The sequence below is a fragment of the Arvicanthis niloticus genome, chromosome 15, assembly GCF_011762505.2.
Source record: "Arvicanthis niloticus isolate mArvNil1 chromosome 15, mArvNil1.pat.X, whole genome shotgun sequence".
Lineage (NCBI taxonomy): Eukaryota > Metazoa > Chordata > Mammalia > Rodentia > Muridae > Arvicanthis > Arvicanthis niloticus.
Window position 1 is genome coordinate 58,851,586 of NC_047672.1, and position 24,030 is coordinate 58,875,615.

Genomic DNA, 24,030 nt, shown 5'->3' on the forward strand with positions numbered 1-24,030 from the left:
AACTAGGATATCACGCTGAAGAAGATTAAAGTCAGTGTTAACGAAGAATGAGATTACATACCCTAGCTTAAATAGAGAAAAGTCCTAAAGTTTAGAGGCTAACACAGCCCCAAAGGTACATAAAGTCAAAACAGAAAATCTCTACACCGCCAGATACCATATTCATTGACAGACTGAGAGTGACACAAATGGATCCCTGCCACTTGAGACCTTTAAACCACAGTTCACACTCAGCATCCTCAAGTTCCAAGGAAAGGAGGATCTAGCAACAACCAAAAGTAAGAGAACTGCTCTTCCATTATATGAAGACATATATGAGAAGGCAGGTCAGGAATTTTGCCACTCTGAAAACATAACAGGCACTTAGGCCATGCATTTCCTCAACACAGAAACTGACATAATGGTGTGATGAACAGTTGCTATTCTGAAGAGAAAACTTGAGGCCATGGCCACAAGGATAATAAACATCCAGAAACAGCAAAGAGAATATACACAACTCTCATAAATATAATGGTGGCAAGATGTCAATAGCAGACTTCACTGAAGCCGAGTGTGATGTGGTACACAGCTGTAATCCCTGCACACAGATGGAGGATGGAGAACCACAAGCTCCAGGTCAGCCTGGGCTGGATAATGAGACTTAGTCAAACAAATGGAAGGAAGGAAGGAAGGAAGGAAGGAAGGAAGGAAGGAAGGAAGGAAGGAAGGAAGGAAGGAAGGAGAGGGAGACAGGGTGATGGAGGGTAAGGAAAAGGAGGGGAAAGAAGGCGAAAGCTCGTAGAAGAAAAGGAAGGGAGGAAGAAGGGCAGGAAAAAAGGCAAATCATCACTGTGACCATTAGAAAAGTGGATGTTTCATAATTCACACCTTATGGTGGCTGCAGTCTATGCACTGCCAGGCAGGCTGGGAACAGAGACCTCTGCCCCCCGTTGAGCTAACTAGAGCATGGCATACAATTAGATAGATAGATAGATAGATAGATAGATAGATAGATAGATAGATAGATTAAAGTAGAACAAATAACACCCATTAGTACCCTTGAATACTCTTTAGTACTAATGGAGAACTCAGTTACAGATTTCTCCTAAGGCAAAGACTTACTTTCTCATGTAAGTTTCTAGGAGCACCACTCTCTCGGGTGCTGCATAAACCACATCATAACATAAGTAAGCTCATACTCGGCCTTCCACAGAACAATGGAGGATGTTACAGGGAAAACAGCCATCAGAGGGACCCACACAGGCCAAGAGAAAACAGCGGATCGGCCTTGTTATTAAAAGTAGTAAGTGCCAGTGGAACCCACAGAATGAAAAAGAAAGAATACAGACAGCTTCTTACTGCCAAGGTCATCCCAAGTTCTGTTAAATGTACTGTTTAATCCATTAGATCTAAAGGAATTAGAAAAAACCAGGGTCTTCAAAGTCAACTGTTCTCACAATGCTTGAGAATTCACATTACATCTTATTATTGCAGCATTTATGATGCTTACTACATGCATAACTTAACAGACACCAAAATAATCAGTGTTTTCATTATTAAATAAACTCAACTTCATAAATGCTCCAATTAGCATATAATGGACTCACAGTTCTCAAGCCTCCTTGTTTTTGTTTGTTTGTTCCTATTTAAAATCTTCCTAGAAATAAATAATATGGCAGCAGACAGCAACACATACGTTGGTAGGTTATATTTGGAGCCATCTTTTTATCTCTCTGCTGCAATGTACATGTGGTCTTCCTTGTACACTCCGCCTTAGAATGTTCTACTTAATCTTTCCAAAAAGATTCTTCCAAACCCATCAGCACAGTCTTTGAATGTTTACACCCCAGTTTGGGTGTGCTCAATTTCTGTAACTGAAATACCAATGAGAGAGGCTTTAAGCAATGACCTGGTGAATGGAGACACCTCTGTCAGGAGCAGATCTCTGTCCCCAAAATCTTATCCTCCTCTGTAGGGAGCAATTCATGGCATATACTCTCTAGAAACACGCCCATTTTATTCTTTAGTAATGCAAAACTTATTAACATATATAATCACCTTTGGGAGGTAAGGAGGGAGGGAAGTAGGTAGATAGAGAGATAGAGAGATTAAAGTAGAACAAATAACACCTGTTAGTTCCCTTGAATATTTTTAGCTATTCCTTTTTGAAACTACTCAAACAAGTCTTAGAAAGAGAAAATTCAGGTATTTTAACCATAATTTTGAAAATCAACTGGTAATGTTATGCACTGTTGAATTTGATACATCATATTTGTTGCTCAGAATTATTAGAGACACAGCAACAATATTTATAACTAGCCCCTCCTACCAGTGTCTAAAACTGTAACTTCAGATGCACTTTACCTTATTGTCTAGAGTCACTGGGTTCTATGAATGGTCAGAAATACAAGGACTTTTTAGTATACAAGATTCTCCTTAATACAGGGTCAAGCATGGTGAACATTTTGCAGGTACTCAAGTCATGAAAATTTCCTTTAAGGACTATTTAGGGCCCACTAGGGAGCATCACATCTATCAGTAAGAGCTATTGTCACTAGTGCACGTGCCCATGCATGCCAGTAGTTTCCTACAAACAGAGCTAATCTACTTTTCTGTCATCAGGTGGTCATTTAACATCTCTGTATCCTAGGTGTCTCATTTTAAGAAGGGCTGTTTGAATTGAGGATGGATATCTTTAACAGCCACTCACAGCACTGAATTGTAACATTTCACAACTCTATGAATAACATTGGGACAGGCTCTAAAGAAAATGACTTTTATCAACCACTTACTGAGATCTTCTTTTGGTGCATACTATTCTAGGTGTTCTCTACCTATCCATCTTCTAGAAAAAAAAAAACTAGAAATACTGCATCCTAAAAATAGTCTATATCCTGTATCAGGTAATACTTTTATTGTCATGCTAGATCTTTGATGTGGAGAATCCACAGAATGGTTTATCATGACTCATTCCATTTAATTAAGCTTCAAAAAATCTAGTGTATATATTAAGCCCTAATTTTAATATATTATATTCAATTATATCCAAATAGTTTTACTTTACAAAGTATCATTGCAATTTGGTATGTCAGATTTAAAGCAACAGGAAGGTTATACAAGGATAGTAAATGAAATGAAATTTAAAAAAAAAAACTAGCTATTCCACAATGTTAAGTCATTAGCTACTCCTTGATGTGTCACTGTGCATACACTTGAAAGCATTATTGCACTACTTAGAGGGGGAAATATACAAGGCTCCATGTCTGTTCATCGGGCCTCATGGGCGCAGTATTTTGCAGTGTACTTCCTCTATATCCACCTGTTAGGGAACATGCAATGCACAGTAGAAGAAACTAATCACATTTCTATTCACGTTGGGTTTTCTACTTTACTAATTATTAGTTACATTTCAATAACATCTCCAGAAAGATATATAACGTGTTTCTAAATAATATAAAAATTAATTTACATTTCTAAGATCCTGGAACACTAATAAGTTTTCTCTAAAGATAATAGCTTTCTGCACAGAAATAATTTTTTAAAAGGAGACTTCGAGGTATGTAACAAGTTCTTGAAGGAATAGGTGCTTTCATTTTATTTAAAAGTTGGGCTCATCAAGTCAATTGTCTTCCATCCAACCTTCCTTCACATTTTAGCATAAAATAGTGGACACCAAGCAAGACAATGCCCAGAGTGAGCAGGCTGAAGCTGCTAGATTTAGATCTAGGAAACTCCTAGGAAGTCAAATATGTTTGCGAGATAAGCAGATCTGATAGAATATATAAGCTTGAAGAAGTTACCAGGCTATGTCTGATGAAAAACAAACAGTCATGGGTCTTAATTAGTGTTTTATTGCCTAGATTGAGCAGCAAGGCCAAAACCATCTTGAGGATGTAATGGTTTATTTCAGTTAACAGTTGCATATCACAATTTAGCATGAAGAAAAAATCAAAACAAGAATTCAAAGCAGAAACATAGAGACATGTTGCTTACTGACATGCCCACTCCTGGCTTGCTCAGCCTGCTTTCTCAGACAACCCAGGAGCACCGGTCTAGGGGACAGCACCACCCACAGAGGGATGGACCTTCCCTTATCAATCATTAATCAAAAAGTTGGCCAGGCTTCCCTGTAGGCCGATATTATGGAGGCATTTTCTTGATTTAGAGACCCTTTTCCTAATGATTATAGCTTGGGTCAAGTTGACATGAAACTGACCAGAAGTCAAGGATTCTGTTTAATGAAATTGCTAATCAATCTAAACTTAAAAAAATTAGCAGAAATTATTGTCTCCTACGATGAAAATGGACAATCATTTATATTTCAATGATTTTGGTGTATGTACCATCTTAAGAGACAAGACAGCATAAAACATCTTGATATAAATTGAGAATGCTAATATAAATTTGTTCTATAAAGAGAGATAAAAATACACACTGACAAACTAACAAATAATGATGAATCAAGTCTCAAAATGTTGGAGAATATTCATCATAAAAAGCCACACGGCAAAGAAAAAATAATTTCAAGAGAAATGTAATAATTAAAGACTAGTGAGTTTAGGTACACATGATCACTGAAATTCTCTCAATAACCCCACAGAGGTGTGTGAAGTAATAAAAATCTGCACAGTGATAATATAATACCTATGGCTTATAATAGGTTTTCCGGCATTCCTGGCTAGTTACACAAAAGCCATGCTTAGCCAGGACAGTTAGAAAAGTTCTGAGTAGAGTGTATAACTCTACTGAACCTGCTGATTTCCTTTATGGGCATCCTGTTGGACTTGACAAACATAAAACACAAGTGTCTGTGCAACATGCATCATTCTATGGAGGAGAGAAGGAAGGTAAGTAAGCAGCTTAAGTCTGAGTCCTAGGATGACTTCTCTCCTGTTCCCAGTGCGTGCTCCCAATTGGGTGTTTCTGCCTTACAGCTACATATAGCATGATTCTAGTGATTGTATTCTATCATCCTTTAAACTCGAGTTGTAAAACACTGACATGGAAGAGTGTACTATTTAATTATCTGGCCTTAATTCCTCTGTCAGCTCCATTAGCTAACAACCATATCAGCAAATGACTCCACTGAAGAAGGTCTGCCTCCCATGTTAATCATGAGATTCCCTTCTTAGCTGCCCCTTGTATGTCTAATACAATATGGATTGATATGTATCATTTTATTATAATTTTATTTTCAATCCTTTAATAATCATTTAATTTTTAGAAGTGAATGTTATATCTTATAATAAAAACAGGACAAAAGTGTTTAAGAGATTCTTGGGCAGGCATCCAGATAGGATGCAGAATTTAAAAAAAAAATACTTAATAGACTCATGAAAAGCCTCATATTTCCTAACATACAGAATTAGGCAAAGCTCTATAATACTCTTGCCAATGCATCAGAGGGCATCATTTCTACCTAAATGAGAACTCTAATGAAGTACGTGGAGAAGCTGGGGTGTCATTTGGTTTTCTCTCTGGGTATTAGAAAGTCTCATTTAGTATGTATGCTCAGTACCGTCTGCAGAAGGCAAACTTAATTTGGCATCACATTAGTTTATCCGTGACACACCTGCTTGTTCTCCGGACTATGGAAGAATGACAGCAAGTTTTCAACCATAATCAACTTCATATTATTTTAATTAGTATCTCTGCCGAAATGAAAAATAGAAGTTAGTTTTTATACCGATAGGATTTCAGATACTTCAGGGAATAAAGCAGGGAGTTCAAAATTAACTTTGGTCATTTGCGGTTGCTTCAAAAAAAAAAAAAAAAAAAAAAAAGATGGCAAATGTAATTTTGCAAAAAATCATCTAGCAAAGTAATTATGCCACAGAAATGGAAATCCCTTACATAAAATACAGGAAGACTCAATCTCATCATGATAATAAGATGCCACCATCTTCATCCATGTCTGTCAGCTAGAGACTGCGGCAATTCATCTTTTCCTTTTTCCATGAACCTTAATTTACAGTCTCTTGTGCTTATCAATTTTTAAACACATGAAACGTGAGTAAAAGGGAACATTTAAACTGTTTCAGTCATTTATAAAATCGAATAGCCAATCTGCAACTCAGTAATGGGCATAGGATCTCAAACGGATACAAGTTTTGTATGTGACTCAATTATGACCAAACTCCAGTATGCTTTGAGATAGACAATATTTAAAATGCAGAAAAATAAGTAGTCTCCAAGAAAGCTAAGCAGTTTCCGACATCCTAACTTTGATGCTATAGAAATGGGCTGCTATTGCTTTAATCGGCATAAATATTAATAAAGAGGCCCTGTCCTCAGGCGTTTACATCCGGGTCACATTCGTCCTCTAGGTGACTAATAGCTGAAACTACTCATTTGTCAAACATGTACATAATGCTTAGAAATTAACTATTAGTTAAGAGTTAATGTTTATTTCAAAATGCCATACCGGTAATAGACACATTCAGTAGGCAATTAAAGTAGCAAAATGGTTTGGGAAAATTTATTTAACACGGACTTATTTTCTTGAGCTTATCCCAGTTCATCTAAGGAATGCTACAGACAAATAATAAAACAAATATTTTGCTCAAAATTAGGACCAACTTAGCTTAAAATGTTTCAGGGGCTCCTATAGAGCCAGAGGCCAAAGGCCAGCTCAGGGGCTCCCTTGCTGTCTCCAGTCTACCATGACTTATTAGCTTTGCGATACTTGAAATTCGGTCCAAAGCAAACTTCCATCAGCGTATTGCTTAATCTAGTATATTATTTGTTCTGTGTGCTTGTAGGGGTGTCATGTGCGACCCTGTCTATTAGGGGACAAATTGTGGGAGGTTGCTCTCTCCTTACAACAAACAAGTCCTAGGTATGGAACTCAGGTCCTCGTGCTCGGTGGTGAGAGCTTTTACCCATGGAGCAATCGCCCTGCCCTGTCATTCACATTTTCTCCATAATAAACAGGAATGTATAAAATAAAAACAAAGAAAATACGTACATTGGTTAAATTTAAGATACAGTTTTAAAACACAGCTACAAATTGTCAAGCTGCACACTGAGAAAACTAACAGTCAAAACTGCCAAATCTGCGTGCTAAAGAATTCGGCCATTTCACTTTTCTTTTGTTAACCACAGTATATAGTACTATCCTCTGATCATTTGATGATATCTGACATGTTTAGCCAAACCCTGTGCATTAGATGAGTTCAAGATCCTTCTAATATATATTCTAATTTAAATATGTTATTGTTATTATTGTGTGTGATTTGTAGGTGAGTGTGGGCATATGTGTGTTAGAGCATGTGTGTGTAAGACAACTTTTGGAGTGGATGTTGTCCTTCCTCTAAGGGATCCTGTGATTTTAAGTAGGTCATCAAGCTTATGTGAGATGGGTGCTTTGGCCGACTGGGTCATCTTGTCTGTCTAGGATATAAACTTTAGAGAAAATATCATTTCATCTGATTGTCAAATCTCTTTATGTTCATGTAGAACTACATCAATGTCTCATTTTTAGCCCAAGTGGTTTCCTTTTAATTAATATCTAGCACAGTATTATGAACAGTTGTTAATTTACTAAATATTATTATTATGTTCTTCATTTTGTATTCATAGATTGAAGTGACAATAAATATCACCACATTCAAAAATATGTTAATACATCAAACAGAGATACCAATGAGGCAGCTGTCACTATATTATTGTCAGATATATTTGAGAATAATTTTACCTGCAATGTAAATCCTAAATGTAACCCTGGATGAATGACTTGCCTTTTAGCAAACGCTGAGGAAAAGCCTATGTAATACTTCACCACAACCCACCACCTCCCTTTTGCTAGTGTAATTCTTTTTTTCTCCTCTCTCTCTCTCTCTCTCTCTCTCTCTCTCTCTCTCTCTCTCTCTCTCTCTCCCTCCCTCCCTCCCTCCCTCCCTCTCTGATGGTTTAAACTTAAGTTTTATTTTAGTATGATATTGAAAACAATAATATAATATGAATTAAGAAAACTCTGAAGTACAGCAGGAATCTCATGTGTAAATCCTTGTAATGGCAGCAAAACGCACAGCCTCAGTGTGTAACTTTAACAATAAACACATTCTAGTCATAGAACATATTTTTATCTTTCTTTTTTAAATGAAAATATCCTTTAAACCAAGATTAAAAACTCAAGAGGGATAGGATATAGTAAATGCCTAAAGAAGGAACAGAGAAATTGTATATTTCTTTGCTAAAACTTGAATAAAGGCACCTATACTTCACAAATGTTCTTTTCACTCAGTTATCTGAAATTATCACTTATATTATTGTATAAAATATATAACTAAAAGCTGCCACAGAGTAAAAAACAATCCAAAGGTTTCTGTATTAAAACTAATGTTAAAACACCATAATTCCCACCAGTTAAAATAACAATTAGTTCTTTTTAATATTATGTCCTTTACACAGAAGATTTTAAAAACATTTAAATGGTCATAGAAATTTTAGTTTTGGACTAAACATATACATATGAAGAATATGATCCCATGGCTTTAAAATCCTGTTTCCTACCTTCACATTATCTGGATGGAGTCCTCCAGGATGCTTGTCCATGTACTGACATAAATCAGTGTGCTAGGGAAAAAGGGTGAAAATGTATTAACATCCCTCTGGCTATGATATGATGAGTCAATATTTTTCTACTTCAAAGTCACCATTACCTTCTAGACAAAACAAATACAGGATGTATGGGTTAATTTTTTAGAGTGTACAGTTGCATGCCCCACCACTCCTCATTTTTAACCATAATAAATCTACCTTCACCTTCAGGTTTTATGTTAACCATATTTGTATTAATAGGAATACATGGTTACAGTTTGCTAAGTGTTGGTTTCATCACTGAATATACATTCTGATACTTAACAAAAAGCCAATCACAAGTTTTCCGAAGTCACCTTAAATTCTTATTTATTTTATGTAAGCTTGAAGACATTCAAACTCTATTATCCTAGTGAAATTAATAACTGGCATTTTCACAGATACATACACATATATTTTTTTAGGTTTCAAGAACTGACTATATTTAAATAAATATAAATTATAAATTAACAAAAATGCTTTCAAAGTAACAACTTTAAAAAAAGACAGACAGGTACCCATTAATGTACTCAGATAATATGCAGTTATTTTTCAAGCATGACAAGTTAATGTACCAATAATAGTATTTTTTCTTAACTTACTTTTGTTTAGATGATGAATGACAGAAAACTATTAAAATGGAAATTTAGCCAAAAGTTATGTTCTCTTATTGTAAGGCATCCTATGATTTACAAGACAAACAGTTACAAGGTAAAATGAATGAACAAGTGTTCTGGTGTCTGTTTGGCTGGAGTGACTGAGGACTTGCAGGTTTTATAAAGCATTCGAGGATCTTGCCGCAGTCATCATGTTCACAGTTCAAATTTGGTTACTGGGATTTGATTGTACACCAATGGCAACTGCCAAGGACACATGGCAGACCTTAAAGTCATCCCATAATGAGCTTATAATGATGCAAGGCATATAAGGTGTGCCAGTTACCACAACAGAGCACAAAGCATCCCTTACTAGAGCTCTGTAAGGATCACTAGAGCAATGAAGGGCAGACTGTCCTCTAAACAACTCAGAAAGAAATCAGTTCTGAGAAACAACTTAGCCATTCCAAGGACAAATTAAAAAAATAAATAACTGGAACAAAAGAGCTAGTTGATATATACAGTCTTCACTTCACTATTTTATCTGGAACCACGCAGGATGTTAAGAATCAGACTCAGACTCCATGCTGCTGAAACTATTTAAACTATGGCAGCTGACACACCCACGAAGAAAGACACAGATGTGTAGAAAGTTATACATAGAAGATAAGCTCATTGAAACAAACTTAAAAAATAATTACATTGGGCCCATGGGGCTTTTCCTGAGTTACTATATGCAAGTTTTATCCCAAGCATTTAAGAAACAAAGGGAAATTCATCTTGATCTGAGACTGAGTCTGCAGTATTCACTTAATGCGTTTCTTCATGGGTAGCTAAGATAACATCAACTTCAGAAAGAAGCAAATAAAGTGCTTAGGAACAACTGTATTTTGAAGAACAAATAAAATTATATATGAATACATTTCAACCTAGAGGGTTATGCATACATCGTGTGTGTAGTATAAGATCCAAAAGGGTAAGAATGATACCTAATTGTCATAGTTTTTAGCAAACAACAAGCAAAACGACTCACAGAAGATATGACCCATCATATGGCTAGTGCCTGCTGTAGTTGGAATACATCTTCAGTGTCCCTCCTCACTGAAAGCCACATGTGCTAGCAGCCTGTTTCAAAGGATACTGTGTTCAAATGTTGAGGTATGTAAGATGTTGGGTCTCGGTCGAGGTCATCAGTCTCTGTGGGAATGTAACTTGAAGGGTGGAATTGTAGGGCCCTGAGTAAGTTTTCAAGAAAGTTTTTTTGTTCTTCATATCATTAGAGACAGGATCTCACAATGTGGCCGACAATGAACTTGAATTAGAAATACTCTTAAGTTCTAAAATCACAAACACATGCCATCACATCCGAGTGATAGCAACCTGTTAGAGGAGACCTAAATTCCTCATAGCTTCCACTCTTGCTTCTTGATCTCAAAGGGCTGTCTACCCTGGTCCCATCTGTCATGCGGTCATACAGCCAGATGAGTCCTAGACAGAGCAGCACTGGGCTATACGTGCTTGCAGCCCACTACATAGGAGATAATGACCCTCTTTTCTGTGTGAGGACACAGGCACGGTGACATGATAAGGAATATAAATGATTGCAATAACAAATTTATGTCATGTTACGGTTACTAAAACCATAAACCTGAACTTACAAAACAAATAAAAAGTCATGATATCCTCAAATATAAACTGAACACAATAAACAACTACAAAAATTTAAAAATACAGGGGCTGGAGAGATGGCTCAGCAGTTAAGAGCACTGACTGCTCTTCCCAAAGTCCTGAGTTCAATTCCCAACAACCACATGGTGGCTCACAACCATCTGTCATGGGAAATGATGGCCTCTTCTGGTGTGTCGGAAGACAGCTACAGTGTATTCATATACAATAAATAAATTAATTAATTAAAAATAAAAATACATATTTTATAATATATATATATTGTTTATATATATTTATTTATATATAAATATATATATATATTTGTATTTTGTGATTTATGCAAGTAAGCAGCAAAACGACATTATATGGGGCATACATAAAATGAGGCATGAGGCAATATAAAATTTCCCACAACCTCACCGTTCTGTAACCACAATGAAGCACATCCCTATAACACAGGATTTGACTGAGAAATCAAGAGAAAGGAAGATGAAAATTTACCAAAAGGCTCTAACTTCTCACTGTAAAACTCAACAAATTGAACAGGCAGAAAAAAACCAAAAGGGTAAAGACATGATTTACAAAATGAAGGAGCAGTATTATTTCTGTGATCAATAAAGTCACTCACTGTATGTTAAAGAGTGTGTATCTGCTTAACAGAAATGGCACAGTAGCACAAACTGACAAGAATTACCCATGAGAAAAATAGAAGGGCTTTCAGAAGGCAACAAGCAGCACCCTTTTTTATACCAGTGAATAAAGTTCATATCAAACCATTTGAGTTAGTCAAGCATAGATGTAGAATTCTTCTCATTTCTTTGACACTGGAGTATCAATGTTCAGTAGCAACGATCTGGGAAGTCACTGAAATACAACTGCTATTCCTGAGAAAGAACTCTTTTTCAATGCTTTATTTACATGTTACTTGGCCCAATGACTGATCAACAAACAACCAGATCCTGTCTGAAGGACAAAGATGGAAAAGGGAGCCCTACCTTTTATCTGTGAGCCATCTATTGGAATCTTCCGTTAAGCCTATTCTTTTAGAGATCAAAATTTAAGAGTCACAGGACTCCTTTAAGAAGACAAATCAAATCTAAGTTTGGCAGGTTGGCACATGCCTTTAATCTCAGCGCTCAGGAGGCAGAGGCAGGTAGATCTGAGTTTAAGGCCAGGCTGGCCTTCATAGGCAGACCCTGCCTCAAAATAAAACAACAGCAACAACAACAAAAACAACAACAAAGAGACTAATCTATACACTCTGAAAACCATAAAGCAATCCATCAGTTTAGTTAGGTGCATTTTTTTTCTTTCTCGGCAACACATAAAACAATTCTCCCAACCATTCCCTTAGCAGGACGGACAAAACAAAGCCAAACAGCCGAAGGAAGTCAATACAAAAGGGAACTGGGAAAAAGAAATATTTTCATGAGAATTTCTAGAAAAAAAATAAGTCAGACTATCGAAACTGTCTTTAATTGACCATTGTATTGGATATTAAACTACAGAACAATGAAAAGTGAGCAGAGCATTATTCATCTGGAAACTCTGGAGTTTAAGTAGATTGCTGAAATACAGCAGTAACTAAAGCAAATGAATTAGCTAACAGAGGGCAAGAAGATATCAAAGAACAGTGACATCCCACAATGTAGACACTCTACAAATGATCACACTAGGTAGCAGGGTTCAATATAACCTGACAGACTAACAAATCCAAACAAAACACAGAAAAGGCTAGGGATGCAGGAAGAGCTAAGTATCTGATAATGTGTGCCTCAAAAACCAACAAAGTAAGGGGTGGGACCATGGTGGTATTAAAGAACTATTAGGAAATTACATGCATGACACATGACGGTTTTGCAGTAAAAAGATAACAAAGTCTAATGTGGTTTAGCTGCTGCGGATTCTGTATGAATTATTTTCATCTTGGCAAAAATAAAGTAGTTGTACATTTTGTTCAAAATAGAAACAACAAATCTGAGAGAACAAAAGTAAAAATGAAGCAAAAAGACCTGATTCTCAAGGGATACTGATGACCTAGTTAGTGTATATCTTGTGATACAGCATAATGAACTGCAGGAGAGAGGTTTTCTGGAGAACATTTCTCAGGAAATGACATCTATTTTAGTCATTTAATTTATTTAATTAGTCCTTAAATTTATTTGCATTTTAGATAATATATCTTTATTATAATTAGATAATATATCTTTGAGAATTCTATACATAACATGTAAGGTGTTTCAATAAAGACTTTAAATGTTTAAGTATTTATTTAGATGTAGGGCACAGAAACAGAGTTTGTGGGTAAGTATGCAGGTAAATCATCTACATATGAACAGGGCTATCAATAGTCAGGTGACCTTGTACAGGTCACATGACCTCTCATTGTTACATCATCATCTTCATCACAATAGAGATTGTAGAGGACGATGATGGTGATAATGACACTGTTCTGTGCTGTGTTTAAGTTGAGGAGGGATATTTTGAAGGCTTAAAATTTAAAAATGAGTATAAACATCTAGTGAAAGAAAAGTCAGCCTTACATAGTAGCATTTCATGACATCATGTGTGACTCTTGTCTTCATGCTCATCCCTTTTCCCACTGTACTATTCTCTATGCTCAACCACTCAGAGTGACATGCATATGGACCTGAGAGTGTACTGAACAATTAGAAACAAGAGTCTGAAGAACTCTATGCAGGATGGGCCAGCAGGCGTTCCAGGCCAGACTTTGCTGGCCAGTATTGGCCATTCTACCCACATGAAAAGCTGTTTATTTCCCCTTTCTATTTTTAAAATTTTCTTCCCATTATTGTCATTAAAAACGAAACAAAACAGGAGCAAACCCTTCCTTTTTTAAATACAGAGCCCTCTGCCTTTGGCTGAATCGGATGTAGCAAGATTACAAACATCATTAAATCTGTAACTTCTTGCCTCAGGTCTGGATCATGTGACCTTTGTGATTTGGACTAGTGTAGAAATCAAAGGCTAAATAATGATATCACATGGTACTTCTTGGTCCTTCCATTGTTCAGGGTTCATCCAGGTTCCGTTTTCAGCAGCGGTTCTGAGTGGAAGTGACAAACAGATCGGTCTCCTGTGATGATGGACAGATACTCTCAGATCCATCTTGCTCAGTCTCCAGCAATTTTACCTAATACCTAAAGGAGCACTTACAGAGCAGCTCCTGGATGGCTGTCTGTCATGTAGCCCATTCCCCACTAACAGCCCCGGGGCTGTGTGCACTAGCATCTCTCCTCTCCCTACTATACTCTTCCTCCACTCGTGGGACCACCTCACTCCCATCATTTTCACATCAGTGCTGTTTTGCTTCAGGACAATGCCATTTAGAAGCACTGCAGATGCTTGTGTCTGACAGGTTCATATTTGATGGCTAGAACTTCTAATCAATCTTCCATGGAGTAGGTGGTTCCAAGTGTGGCTAGATCAATAGACCATGCTGAAATAGAGGAGGCTCAGTCTTTGACTCTAAAGATTCAGTCCCTGCCTAGCTGTATCTTTATTCTTTATGCTCAGGGATACATTTCTAAATGAAGAAATCTGGGGAGATACATGAATTCAGAGTCCACTGAAAACTAAATGTTCAAAACAAAATAATTTCTAAGGTACTGAATCTGTTAGTAATCCTGACGGAATTTCTTATGACAGGATCACATTAATGATAGTAGTCAAGATAGAAGTTTTGTTTTGTAAAATGCAAGGTATGTAGAGAACACAGAAAATGAAAGGATTTCTCCTCATAAACAATCTGGCAAGGCACAGTCTTGGTGAATTTTGTCATATGCAAGCCTGAGAAGCACAGTAACCACTATTGGTCATGTGCCAGTGAGTTGTAAAGCTTAACCAGGAAGACATAACTGAAAACCCCTGGCGTGACAATATTAAAACAGTCCTAAGTAAAACAGCTCTTTAAAAAAAAGAACCAGAAGAAAGAAGGAGTGAGGAGAGAGGGAAGCAGGGTGAAAGAGAGAAGGAGAGTGCAACAAGAGGAAAGACAGGTGAGGGCTGGACTCAACATTCAACTTTCTGTTGTTTTTACATCCTGTCCCTTAACCATTTTGAATCAGGCCTGGGCCAGGAGACAGAAATAACTCAATTCCATAAAATACTGCTGCTGAGAAAGAAAGGAACTCTGGCCATCTCTTGGACATGAAGGTTTGCCCAGTTTCCAAATGCAGAAATGAATATATTCAATTGTTAGGGGTTGCCCAGCCTTCATTATATATGTATGGATATTTGCATTCTACCTTTATCTTCAGGAATTCAGGTTTCAGTGCTTGGCTCCAAATAATCAAACTCCATATTCATAAGTCATCAAGTTCCCCAGGGTAATTCTGCTTTTGAAGGAGAATGGATTTTCCTTATCAGAAAAATAAGGCCCCTTCTCGAACATATGTATCTGTATCTGTTCACTTGGAATGTTAAGTATTTGTCCACAGTATTTGTCAGCTAATTCTGATGTCTGGAAGTGCTGCCAAAATATGAGATTGAAAATAGCACAGTCCTATTTTTAAGCATCTAGGCTAAAAATAAAGAAGTTCCTCAGAGAGGATAACCAACAGACCCCATCTTTTTGAAATTACATTAAGTAAAGCCTCCACAGCCTTTACAGTGTTCATATAATTTTCCATTTGTCAGGGAGGGGAAAGTCAACATGTTCATACTTAGTGAAATTTTTATCATGTTGAGAAGAAAAACAATCTGTCTTAAGCACAAGAATGTGAAGAGATTACAGAAGCTAAAAACTATTTTGGAACTTCTGTGTTCTTAACATGCATGTTGATTTTATAGTTAAACACCAAAGCTCAGTTATAATTCTATTATTAACTTAATGAAATATAATTTATGGACAAAAATTTATTGAAGCATGTAGTAAAAAATACATAGCATATGTTATATGTTAAGAACTGCTAAAACAGATAAATTGGAGGTATCAGAATATAAAGTCCTCCCTGCCTTCATTGACTGACCTTGGATTTTTTTTTAAATCCTTTTATTATACAACCAAGTTTGAATCTATGTACCCTATCTTCATCTGGGTAAGAGAACCATTATAGTGAAACTTTAGGTGGTAACTTTGATTATAAAATAGCAAGACCCTGCAAATTAAAATACAGACATTTTCTGGAGGAAATGAACCATTTTTCATCTTTTACTCTTCAGTGGCATCTCACGAGGTCACAAATTTAAGTCAATGACAATAACTGTTAGAGTGACAACAAGGGTAATTGTAGCTACTGACTGAGATTACCTTTATTAGCACTGTGTTGTCTCTAGGACACACCTGTAACTTTTTGTTAGTTGTGATGACTAATTACTATTGTCAGTTGATTAGAATAAGAATACCCAGACATGGCTATAAGGATTGTTTGAGGATTGACTGCGGAACAGATACCCATCCTGAAAGTGGGTGGTACTATCCCTTGGATGCTGTTATAACTAAATAAAAATGGCAAGAAGGCAAAGCTGGGTGAACACTACCATTCATCTTTCTCTGCTTCTTGACTATAAAGGCAAAATGACCAGCCGCCCCACAATCTTGCTGTCTTCCTGCCATAAAGCAATTGCATCTCTTCAACTGTACTGCAAAGTAAATCCTTCCTTTCCTAAAGTTACATACTAGCAGATATTTGGCCACTAGAAAAAGAACATGACAAACAGATCACATTTTTGGAATGTCATCTGAAGGTCGGTATCAACTGAAACATCATTTGACAATGGTTATGAATGTGGGAAGACTATCATTGCTCTTCTTAATCTATGTAACCTTAGATCATTGGCATCACACAGTTCCTCAGGGGACTGTCATTGCTCTGGAGAAGTGAAGAAAACCTATAGAAGCTGAACTTTTTCTCCTACAGCAATCAAGAGCATTTTCCTCAAGGTATAATCTCAATTTTAAACAACTCAGATTGCTGTTTAAAGAACTAAAACATTAAATTACTAAAGCAGGTTCAAACTGCTCTTATATGCTACCTACAGGTTTGAATTGACTTTGAAATTGTATTTTTTCCTGTTGAAGCTTGGCAGCACTCATCTATTTTAGTCCTAAGTAACAATCAAATCGTAGTGTTGCAAGTTTCAAAACATGAGAATCATTCATTAATAAAGAAATGAAAAGAAAGCTTAACCTACAGCATTTAAGACAAAGTCACGGATATTCAGGGCATCTGATGAAAGGAGCTTACATCTACTACATATAAGAAAGCTATTTCTTAAGACTGTGGTGTAAGGTCAACAACTTTAAGCAAGCAATCAACTGTTATCCGGGCCTCACATTCATGCATTGTAATTTCCCAACATCTTTCACAAAAACAAACATTGTAAAGTAACACAGGTGGCACCTCTTTCCTTTGAGGTTCCAATTATAGGTGAATTATTGAGATTCTGATGGTATAACAAGACACAGCATGAAGAGAGAGAACCTGGCCTTCCAGTCTACTCTACCTGACACAAGCAAAGACATTATTCTCAATTATGTCACTGTTTCTACAAAACTTTCTTTAAATATTACAAGGCCTGTTTCTAGACTATTTTATTTTTATCTCGTTAAACCACAAAGGACGAGTTTAAAATTCTCTCAATAAACCACACATACATTCCTTAGGGAAGGGTGAAAGTAATCAGGACAAAAGCAGATTATTACATAAAATTTCTTCTATAATAACTAGCATGGAACAGTTTGCTTCTAATTGAATTATACATTTCTTTTTAATCATTTAACATATTCTCCTCCTTTTGGTAATAATAAACCTATGTGTGGCTGTCCATAATTCTGCCTAAATGCTTTCAGCTGTCATTTCTCAGTTCAAGATGCATGAGCAGCCTGAGGCTGGTGAGTGAACAGGAAACATTTCCAACCGCATTCCCATCATGCAAAACCAGCAACCTGAAATATCCCTTCCATTAAAACAAAATGCTATTTGACTTCTGGGAATAACATCATACAGAGACAGATTAGACAGCTCCACAAAGGCAGGCAGAACTCTGCAAACCATTTTTCTCTCATAAAAGGAATGCAGACATTCATGCCCCAATAGTTTGTGTCTCTAGTAGTTTTAGTATTGTTGAAGGTAATTCTTAAAGTGAAAAGCGTTTGTATCTACAGGAGTCTTAGGAAACTGGTAAGGGGAACAACAGTCTTCCTTTTTGAAAGGGGACAATTTAGGAAATCTGTGGAAAACTTCTATAATACATTCAACAGAATACTACTTTACAGTGGTGTGAAACTGCTGACTGTGCGCTGTAAAACCAAGTCAAGAAAGGGCAGCTGCCATGGTTCAGGTATCACACAGCAAATCATGCATGGAACAAAACCACATAAGAAAACGGAATGGTATCAGCTTCAGATAAACACTTTTTTAAAATGTGAATTGTACTTTGAGACAAGGTTGAGTTTTTAAGAAAAAATAAAAACATAAGCATAAGGATACAGAGAACGGGATATAGAGAGGAGAGCTGTCACACAGAGACATGTGGCTTAGAAACTTAACTATGTTGGAGTGAGCTTGAAGTGTATATAATTTTTAGTTTAAAATATATTAATATTAGAGCACCTTATGAAAAGGATATTGAATAAACATTGATTTCCTACAAGAATTTGAAAAAAATACAGGTTAAAATTGTTTAATTTTTCTTTTTCTCATGATGTGTTCTAAAGTTACTATTTTTAAAATTAAAAATTATACACTGGAAGCTCTCTGCAGTATATTTCATTTTCTAAGCCACATCTCTCTGTCTGGCCAGATCCTGCGCAAGTGCTATCTTAAAGGAGGGAGATAGTTCAGTGGATAACGTGCTTGCACAAAAACATGGGAATCTGAGCTCAAATCACCAGCACGAACACAAAAAAGTCAGGTGAGCCTACCTCTAATATCAATATGGGAAGCAGCGACAGAGAATCCTAGAGCAAGCTGTGTGGCTAAACTAGATGCATTGGGTACCTCTGTGTTAAGTAAGAGATACCAGCTTAGTAAAGAAAGCAGAGAACAATTAAGAGAGACTCTAGATTTCAACCTCAGGCCTCCAAACACATGTCTATGTATGTTGCACAAGGACTCCCACACAAACATGTATATGCTCACATGCATACCACATCCACATGCAAAAAAAAAAAAAAAAAAGAAAGAAAGAATCTGGAATAGTATTCAAGAATATCTTAACTCTAAAACTCTGAAGCCACCCTGCTAGAAATATTGAAGACCCTAAAATTTGAAACAGGGAGAGATCAGAAGGTAGAGAGAAAAGACCAAGACCAAGACAGGAAGACAGTAGTAAAGAAAGTGGCCATTCTAGAATAGTGTTGGTTCAGTTCTGATTTCTTGTTGTCTGGGATTGTAGGGAGACATACTGTTGTCAGGCTGGCTTGGAACTCTGTATAGTCCAAGCGAACTACAACGTTCCAAGTATTGAGGCAATGGTACTGAGCTACCAGGCCAATCGTGGGACATCCTGATGGCTACGAGGATGGACAGAAGAGCCACTCCATAAGCTGGCTCGTTAGAGGTAAGGTGACACTCACAGGGGACCTGGTAACAGAGATAAGTGGCTTGGAAAATGAACTGTGCTGTGGTGAGTGTATATAATTTTTAATTTTAAAGGTAGTAATTTTAGAACTGTATATGAGAAGAAGAAAAATACTAAATTAGACTTCATTGATACACTTTCTTGGGAAGGCATCTGAAAGTCTGTATCAATTGTATTAATCTTCCAGTTCATTATAAATGAGTGAAAGACTAAAAATACATAAGGACGAATAAAACATCTTCACTACATAGACACGTGGTAGCAATTGTGAGAAAATAGCAAACAGAACCAAATATGTGCCAATGCATTCTTCCTCTTCTTAAGACAAAGGAACCATTTATAATCCCATTCATACATTTGGCTAGGAAGCTTTCACAAGATAACAGGGAATGGTATATTGGAAGCAATGTTATTATAATTTTCCTAAATACAGTAGAGTTCTTCCTCATTATCTGAGGAAGAAAGCCTGTGGGCCAAAACTCCAAAACAGGACTAATCAATACTCTCATGAATGAGAGACAAAGCTGGCAAAAACCCATTATGATACAAATACATTTTCCTGGCTGGAGTAATACACAATGAACAGCAACATGTGTTTAGACAAAGGCTTTTCAAGCCTAAAAGACCTCAAGACTTCAAGAATGAAGTCTGCAAACTATCTGTTATGGTCATGGATGAGGGAACAATTTATAGCTGGCTCTACGGTGCACGTGAAGTATAAGTACTTTTAGGTAAAGATCTCTCCTTTTTCACCTCACATTTTTGTTGTTGGTGGGGGTTTGGGGCTGCTGTTATTTATTTATTTATTTATTTATTTATTTATTTATTGGCTTTGTTTGCAGCAGTGTCTCACTATATAGCCCAGGATGTCCTGGAACTCCGTATCTGGTCCAGATTGACCTTAAACAATGATCTTCCGACCTCTGACCCTTCAATGGTGGGTTTACAGATGGTCACCATTATACCCAGCAAGAAGTATGTTGTCCAAATCAGAGTTCGATTTTCAAATCATTTCAATACATTTAGGGGTAAATGAACTTTGAGTTTCCCAAGTTCTGTGAGTGGAAAAGCACAAGTCCATACCTACAGAATATGATGATCAGAGGCAGTGCCATATCTCTCACAAATTTAAACGTGTTGCTTTAAAGCAGTAGCTCTGTCTACATGGAGCATGAAAAAGGCTCTGGTTCATAAAGCCTGCAGGAAATAGCTTCAATTATTACATTCTTGGTATTTCTAAAATTTTAAATGGATTACAAACTCAGACCTATGTATTTCCAAACAACAAATTATAGTCCTGTATGTGATTTAAAAAAAAAAAAAAAGCCAAAGAGCAAGAGCAACTGCTCCCTGCTTCTCTTTTATTTTGCCACTATGATCTTTCCTCAGGTCAGAAAGAATTTTGCTGTGGGTGTGTGTAAAATCACAGGAACCCTGAGTAAGAAAACAGTTTCCTACTTTCCTCAAAGTTTAGACACTTGCAATACTTCCAACAGTAGCTTGTGACATATTTAGCAGCATGTGACAGGCAGTGACATATTTAGCAGCAGTAATGATGCTGTAAGAAGGAACTTTGAGAAGCATAGATCAATGCTATTGCTGATATATTATGCTTCTGGCTCGAATGCCAACCTCTAGTCAGTGAGTTGGAACATACAATACCCTTCCCTTCTCTTGATCTGGTGCAATTGCCAAGACAGAGGTTGTTGAAAACGATTTCAAGGAAAAAGAATAAAACTTCCCTGCTTGGTTATAGAACAATTCATTTGTGCTTTCTTGATTCCAGGGTGAACACAACATTTGAAAATTTGCCTCAGCCAATTTCAAACATGAATCAAATATACCATAAATAACTTTGTACAGTAATATTAAAAAAAATTTGAGTAAAATATCCTTCAATATTTACTTCGAACTAATTAGTAGGCTTGGCACATGATCAACATACTCACCATCTGAAACTGGTTATAATTTCTATCAAGGAGATTTGCATAAGAAACGTTTGGGAAGGTGACCATACACACACACACACACACACACACAGACACGCACAGACACTGAATGCTTGATACCACCCATAACACAAAAGTCTGTGATAATGAAGCTGAGTCATGGCCCCCAGTGAGAAAATGAAGTTACTGAAAGTTAAAAGGGAAGAAACAAGTGACTGTAGCAGCATATTTTCCCCACAAGTTGGGAGAAGCTAAGGTGGGAGGAGTAAGGAGAGGAAGAGGAAGAATAGGAGAGGAAGAGGAGAAGGAAGAGGAGGAGCTGGAAGAGAGTTGAAATATAGGGATTATTTACTTTTAGGAAAAATTTATAAACAGATTTGTCTGAATCGAGTGGGGATTATCACCTGCAGTTTGGAACTTAGATAAGGAAAATTGTCACTGGCTCTAGTAAAAAGTGGAAGCTCTGGAGTACAGAGCCAAACCGATAGATAGTGTAAATCAGGTGTATTCTGACGATATAAAGTTATATTGCCTCACAGGAGACTTGGGTTCTGTCTAATGTGGGACCCACAGAAATTCTGGGTTCATTTCAAGCTTAGCAAAATAGGGAAAGCCTTAAAATAGGCACATTAAGTATTTTAGTTATTAAATTGATTTTATTTTCAAGATGGGTGTGATTTTCAGTTTTCCGGTTATATTTTATTTATTTATTTATTTATTTATTTATATTATTTTCAGTTTTCCTCTGGAAAAGAGGTCAAGATAAAGGTTTTTCTGTTAATTGCCTCGAGGATATGCTGTTTGAAAAAAAAGGTTTTGTCTGTGTGTTTTCAGAAGAAATAATTAAAAATTTTTCAGGTTATTGGCTCAAGGATATCCTGTTTTGGGAAAAAGGTTTTATCTGTGTGTTTTCAGAAGAGATGATTAAGATATTTCTACCTCCCAGAATTATATGGATTAGACATGACAGAGGCAGGCCACCAGAAGACTAGATTCCAGATTCAAACAAAAATTATCTTGATGCTAAAATTTGTTTTGAGAATTGTATATTGCAGAATACACAGCCTTGTGTATCTACTCATCAAGCAAGCTGAGCAGACCTGCCCAAACCTCTGATGTCCTGGAATTTCAGCTGGATGCAATGAAGACTCAGACATCATAGGCTTATCAATTTACCCTTCCCCCACCCCTCTTCTAATATTTCAACGCTCAAATTCAGCTTGAAAAAGTTAATAAAGAGTCAGTGCCCCAATTCCCTGGGCTTGGGGACTGAGGTAGCTGTCCTTCTAGGGTAAAGTAATGGTTTTATTAGAATGCGGAGGAATAGCTAAAATTCATTACATAGATATATCTTACATTGGTAGAAATCTTTATACTTGATACAAAGTTGAAGTTATAATATCTTACATTGGTACAGAATTTATTTTGTACAAATTTAAAGTTTTCATTGGTATATTTTCTTCTATTAAGTCAAAATTGGTGGGTACAAAACTTAGACCCCATCCTTCTTTAATTTTTTTAAACTGATCTGATGGACTGGTTATTAGGTTTATTTTGTACCTTACTGATACAAATTGGTATAGTTGTGCTCTAATTGTATTTTAAGAGACAGTTTTTAACAGGAAGGGTGATATGTAGTGGCATATTTTCCCCACAAGTTGGGAGGAGCTAAAGTGGGAGGAGTAAGGAGAGGAAGAGGAGGAATAAGGAGAGGAAAAGGAGAAGGAAGAGGAGGAGCTGGGAGAGAGAGGCAGAGATGTAGGAGAATGGAGAGTCATGCATGTATGGAGAGCAGTCCTGGGTAACAATTTATATCTAGGTTAGATAGAAATCAGGCAATGATACAGATTTACAACTGAGGAATGCATTTCTGTAGGCCATGAAACAATTAACTAAAGGTTGTAAAAGGAACAAAGACTTATTGTAGGTGCAAAGACAGAAGATAAGAAATGTTGAAAGGAATTACCTATACAAAACTTGAATGTTAAATTAGACATAAGAATTACAGGTTTAGACTCTCAATGAACTTCTGTAACTATTGACAGATAATGAATGTCTAGTTTGGTAACTACTCTTAAGGGAAACACAGGTAAACATCTCTGTTGCAATTTTATATGGAATACGATTCAAATTTATGTTTGAACTAGTTGTGAACTTTCAGAATACTATGTGATCTGTTCTCCTGAAATGTGTAAAAGAAAGAAAAAAAACTAGGAATAATGGCATTAGGAGGCAAAAGGGGAGATCAAAGTTAAAGGGCGGAAGGAGAATAGGTTGGAAGCATTATGGAGATGAGAAGCCGAGCAGATGAGGAGAGACAAAAAAAAAAGAGAGAGAAAAGAAAATATAAGAGGAGTAGAGCAGAAGCAATATAGAAGCAGTACATAACAGGATAGAACAAGGGGCTGAGAAGTAAGGAGGTGAGACTAAGAAGAGAAGGAACTGCAGAGAGAGCAGAAAGTAGCAAGCAGGCTTTTCTTACAGTGAGACAAATTTTTAAATTCTTTTAGCATTAAAAGCGCAGAAACCTTTTTTTCTCTAGCTGTAACTGTTGAAGCTAATTTTTCATCCAGAATGAGTGAGTTCTTTCTACACCAATGCTTGCTCTATGGCTCTTGCTCCTGAGGGCATTTGCTTCATCCACCCAGAATATATGCATATGTGAGTATAGGTGTGTGTGTGTGTGTGTGTGTGTGTGTGTGTGTGTGTGT

The 24,030-nt window shown here is 36.6% G+C and overlaps 1 protein-coding gene across 5 annotated transcripts in view; it reads right to left on the reverse strand.

The window, feature by feature from the left end:
* Cdk14 (cyclin dependent kinase 14) overlaps positions 1-24,030 on the reverse strand; it is a 532,454-nt gene that overhangs the window by 258,184 nt on the left and 250,240 nt on the right. For all 5 annotated transcript variants that reach the window (XM_034518915.2, XM_076913083.1, XM_034518917.2 and 2 more), the window contains one exon: positions 8,494-8,556. In XM_034518915.2, the coding sequence (XP_034374806.1) occupies positions 8,494-8,556 (63 nt within the window). The remainder of the gene's footprint in view (positions 1-8,493; positions 8,557-24,030) is intronic.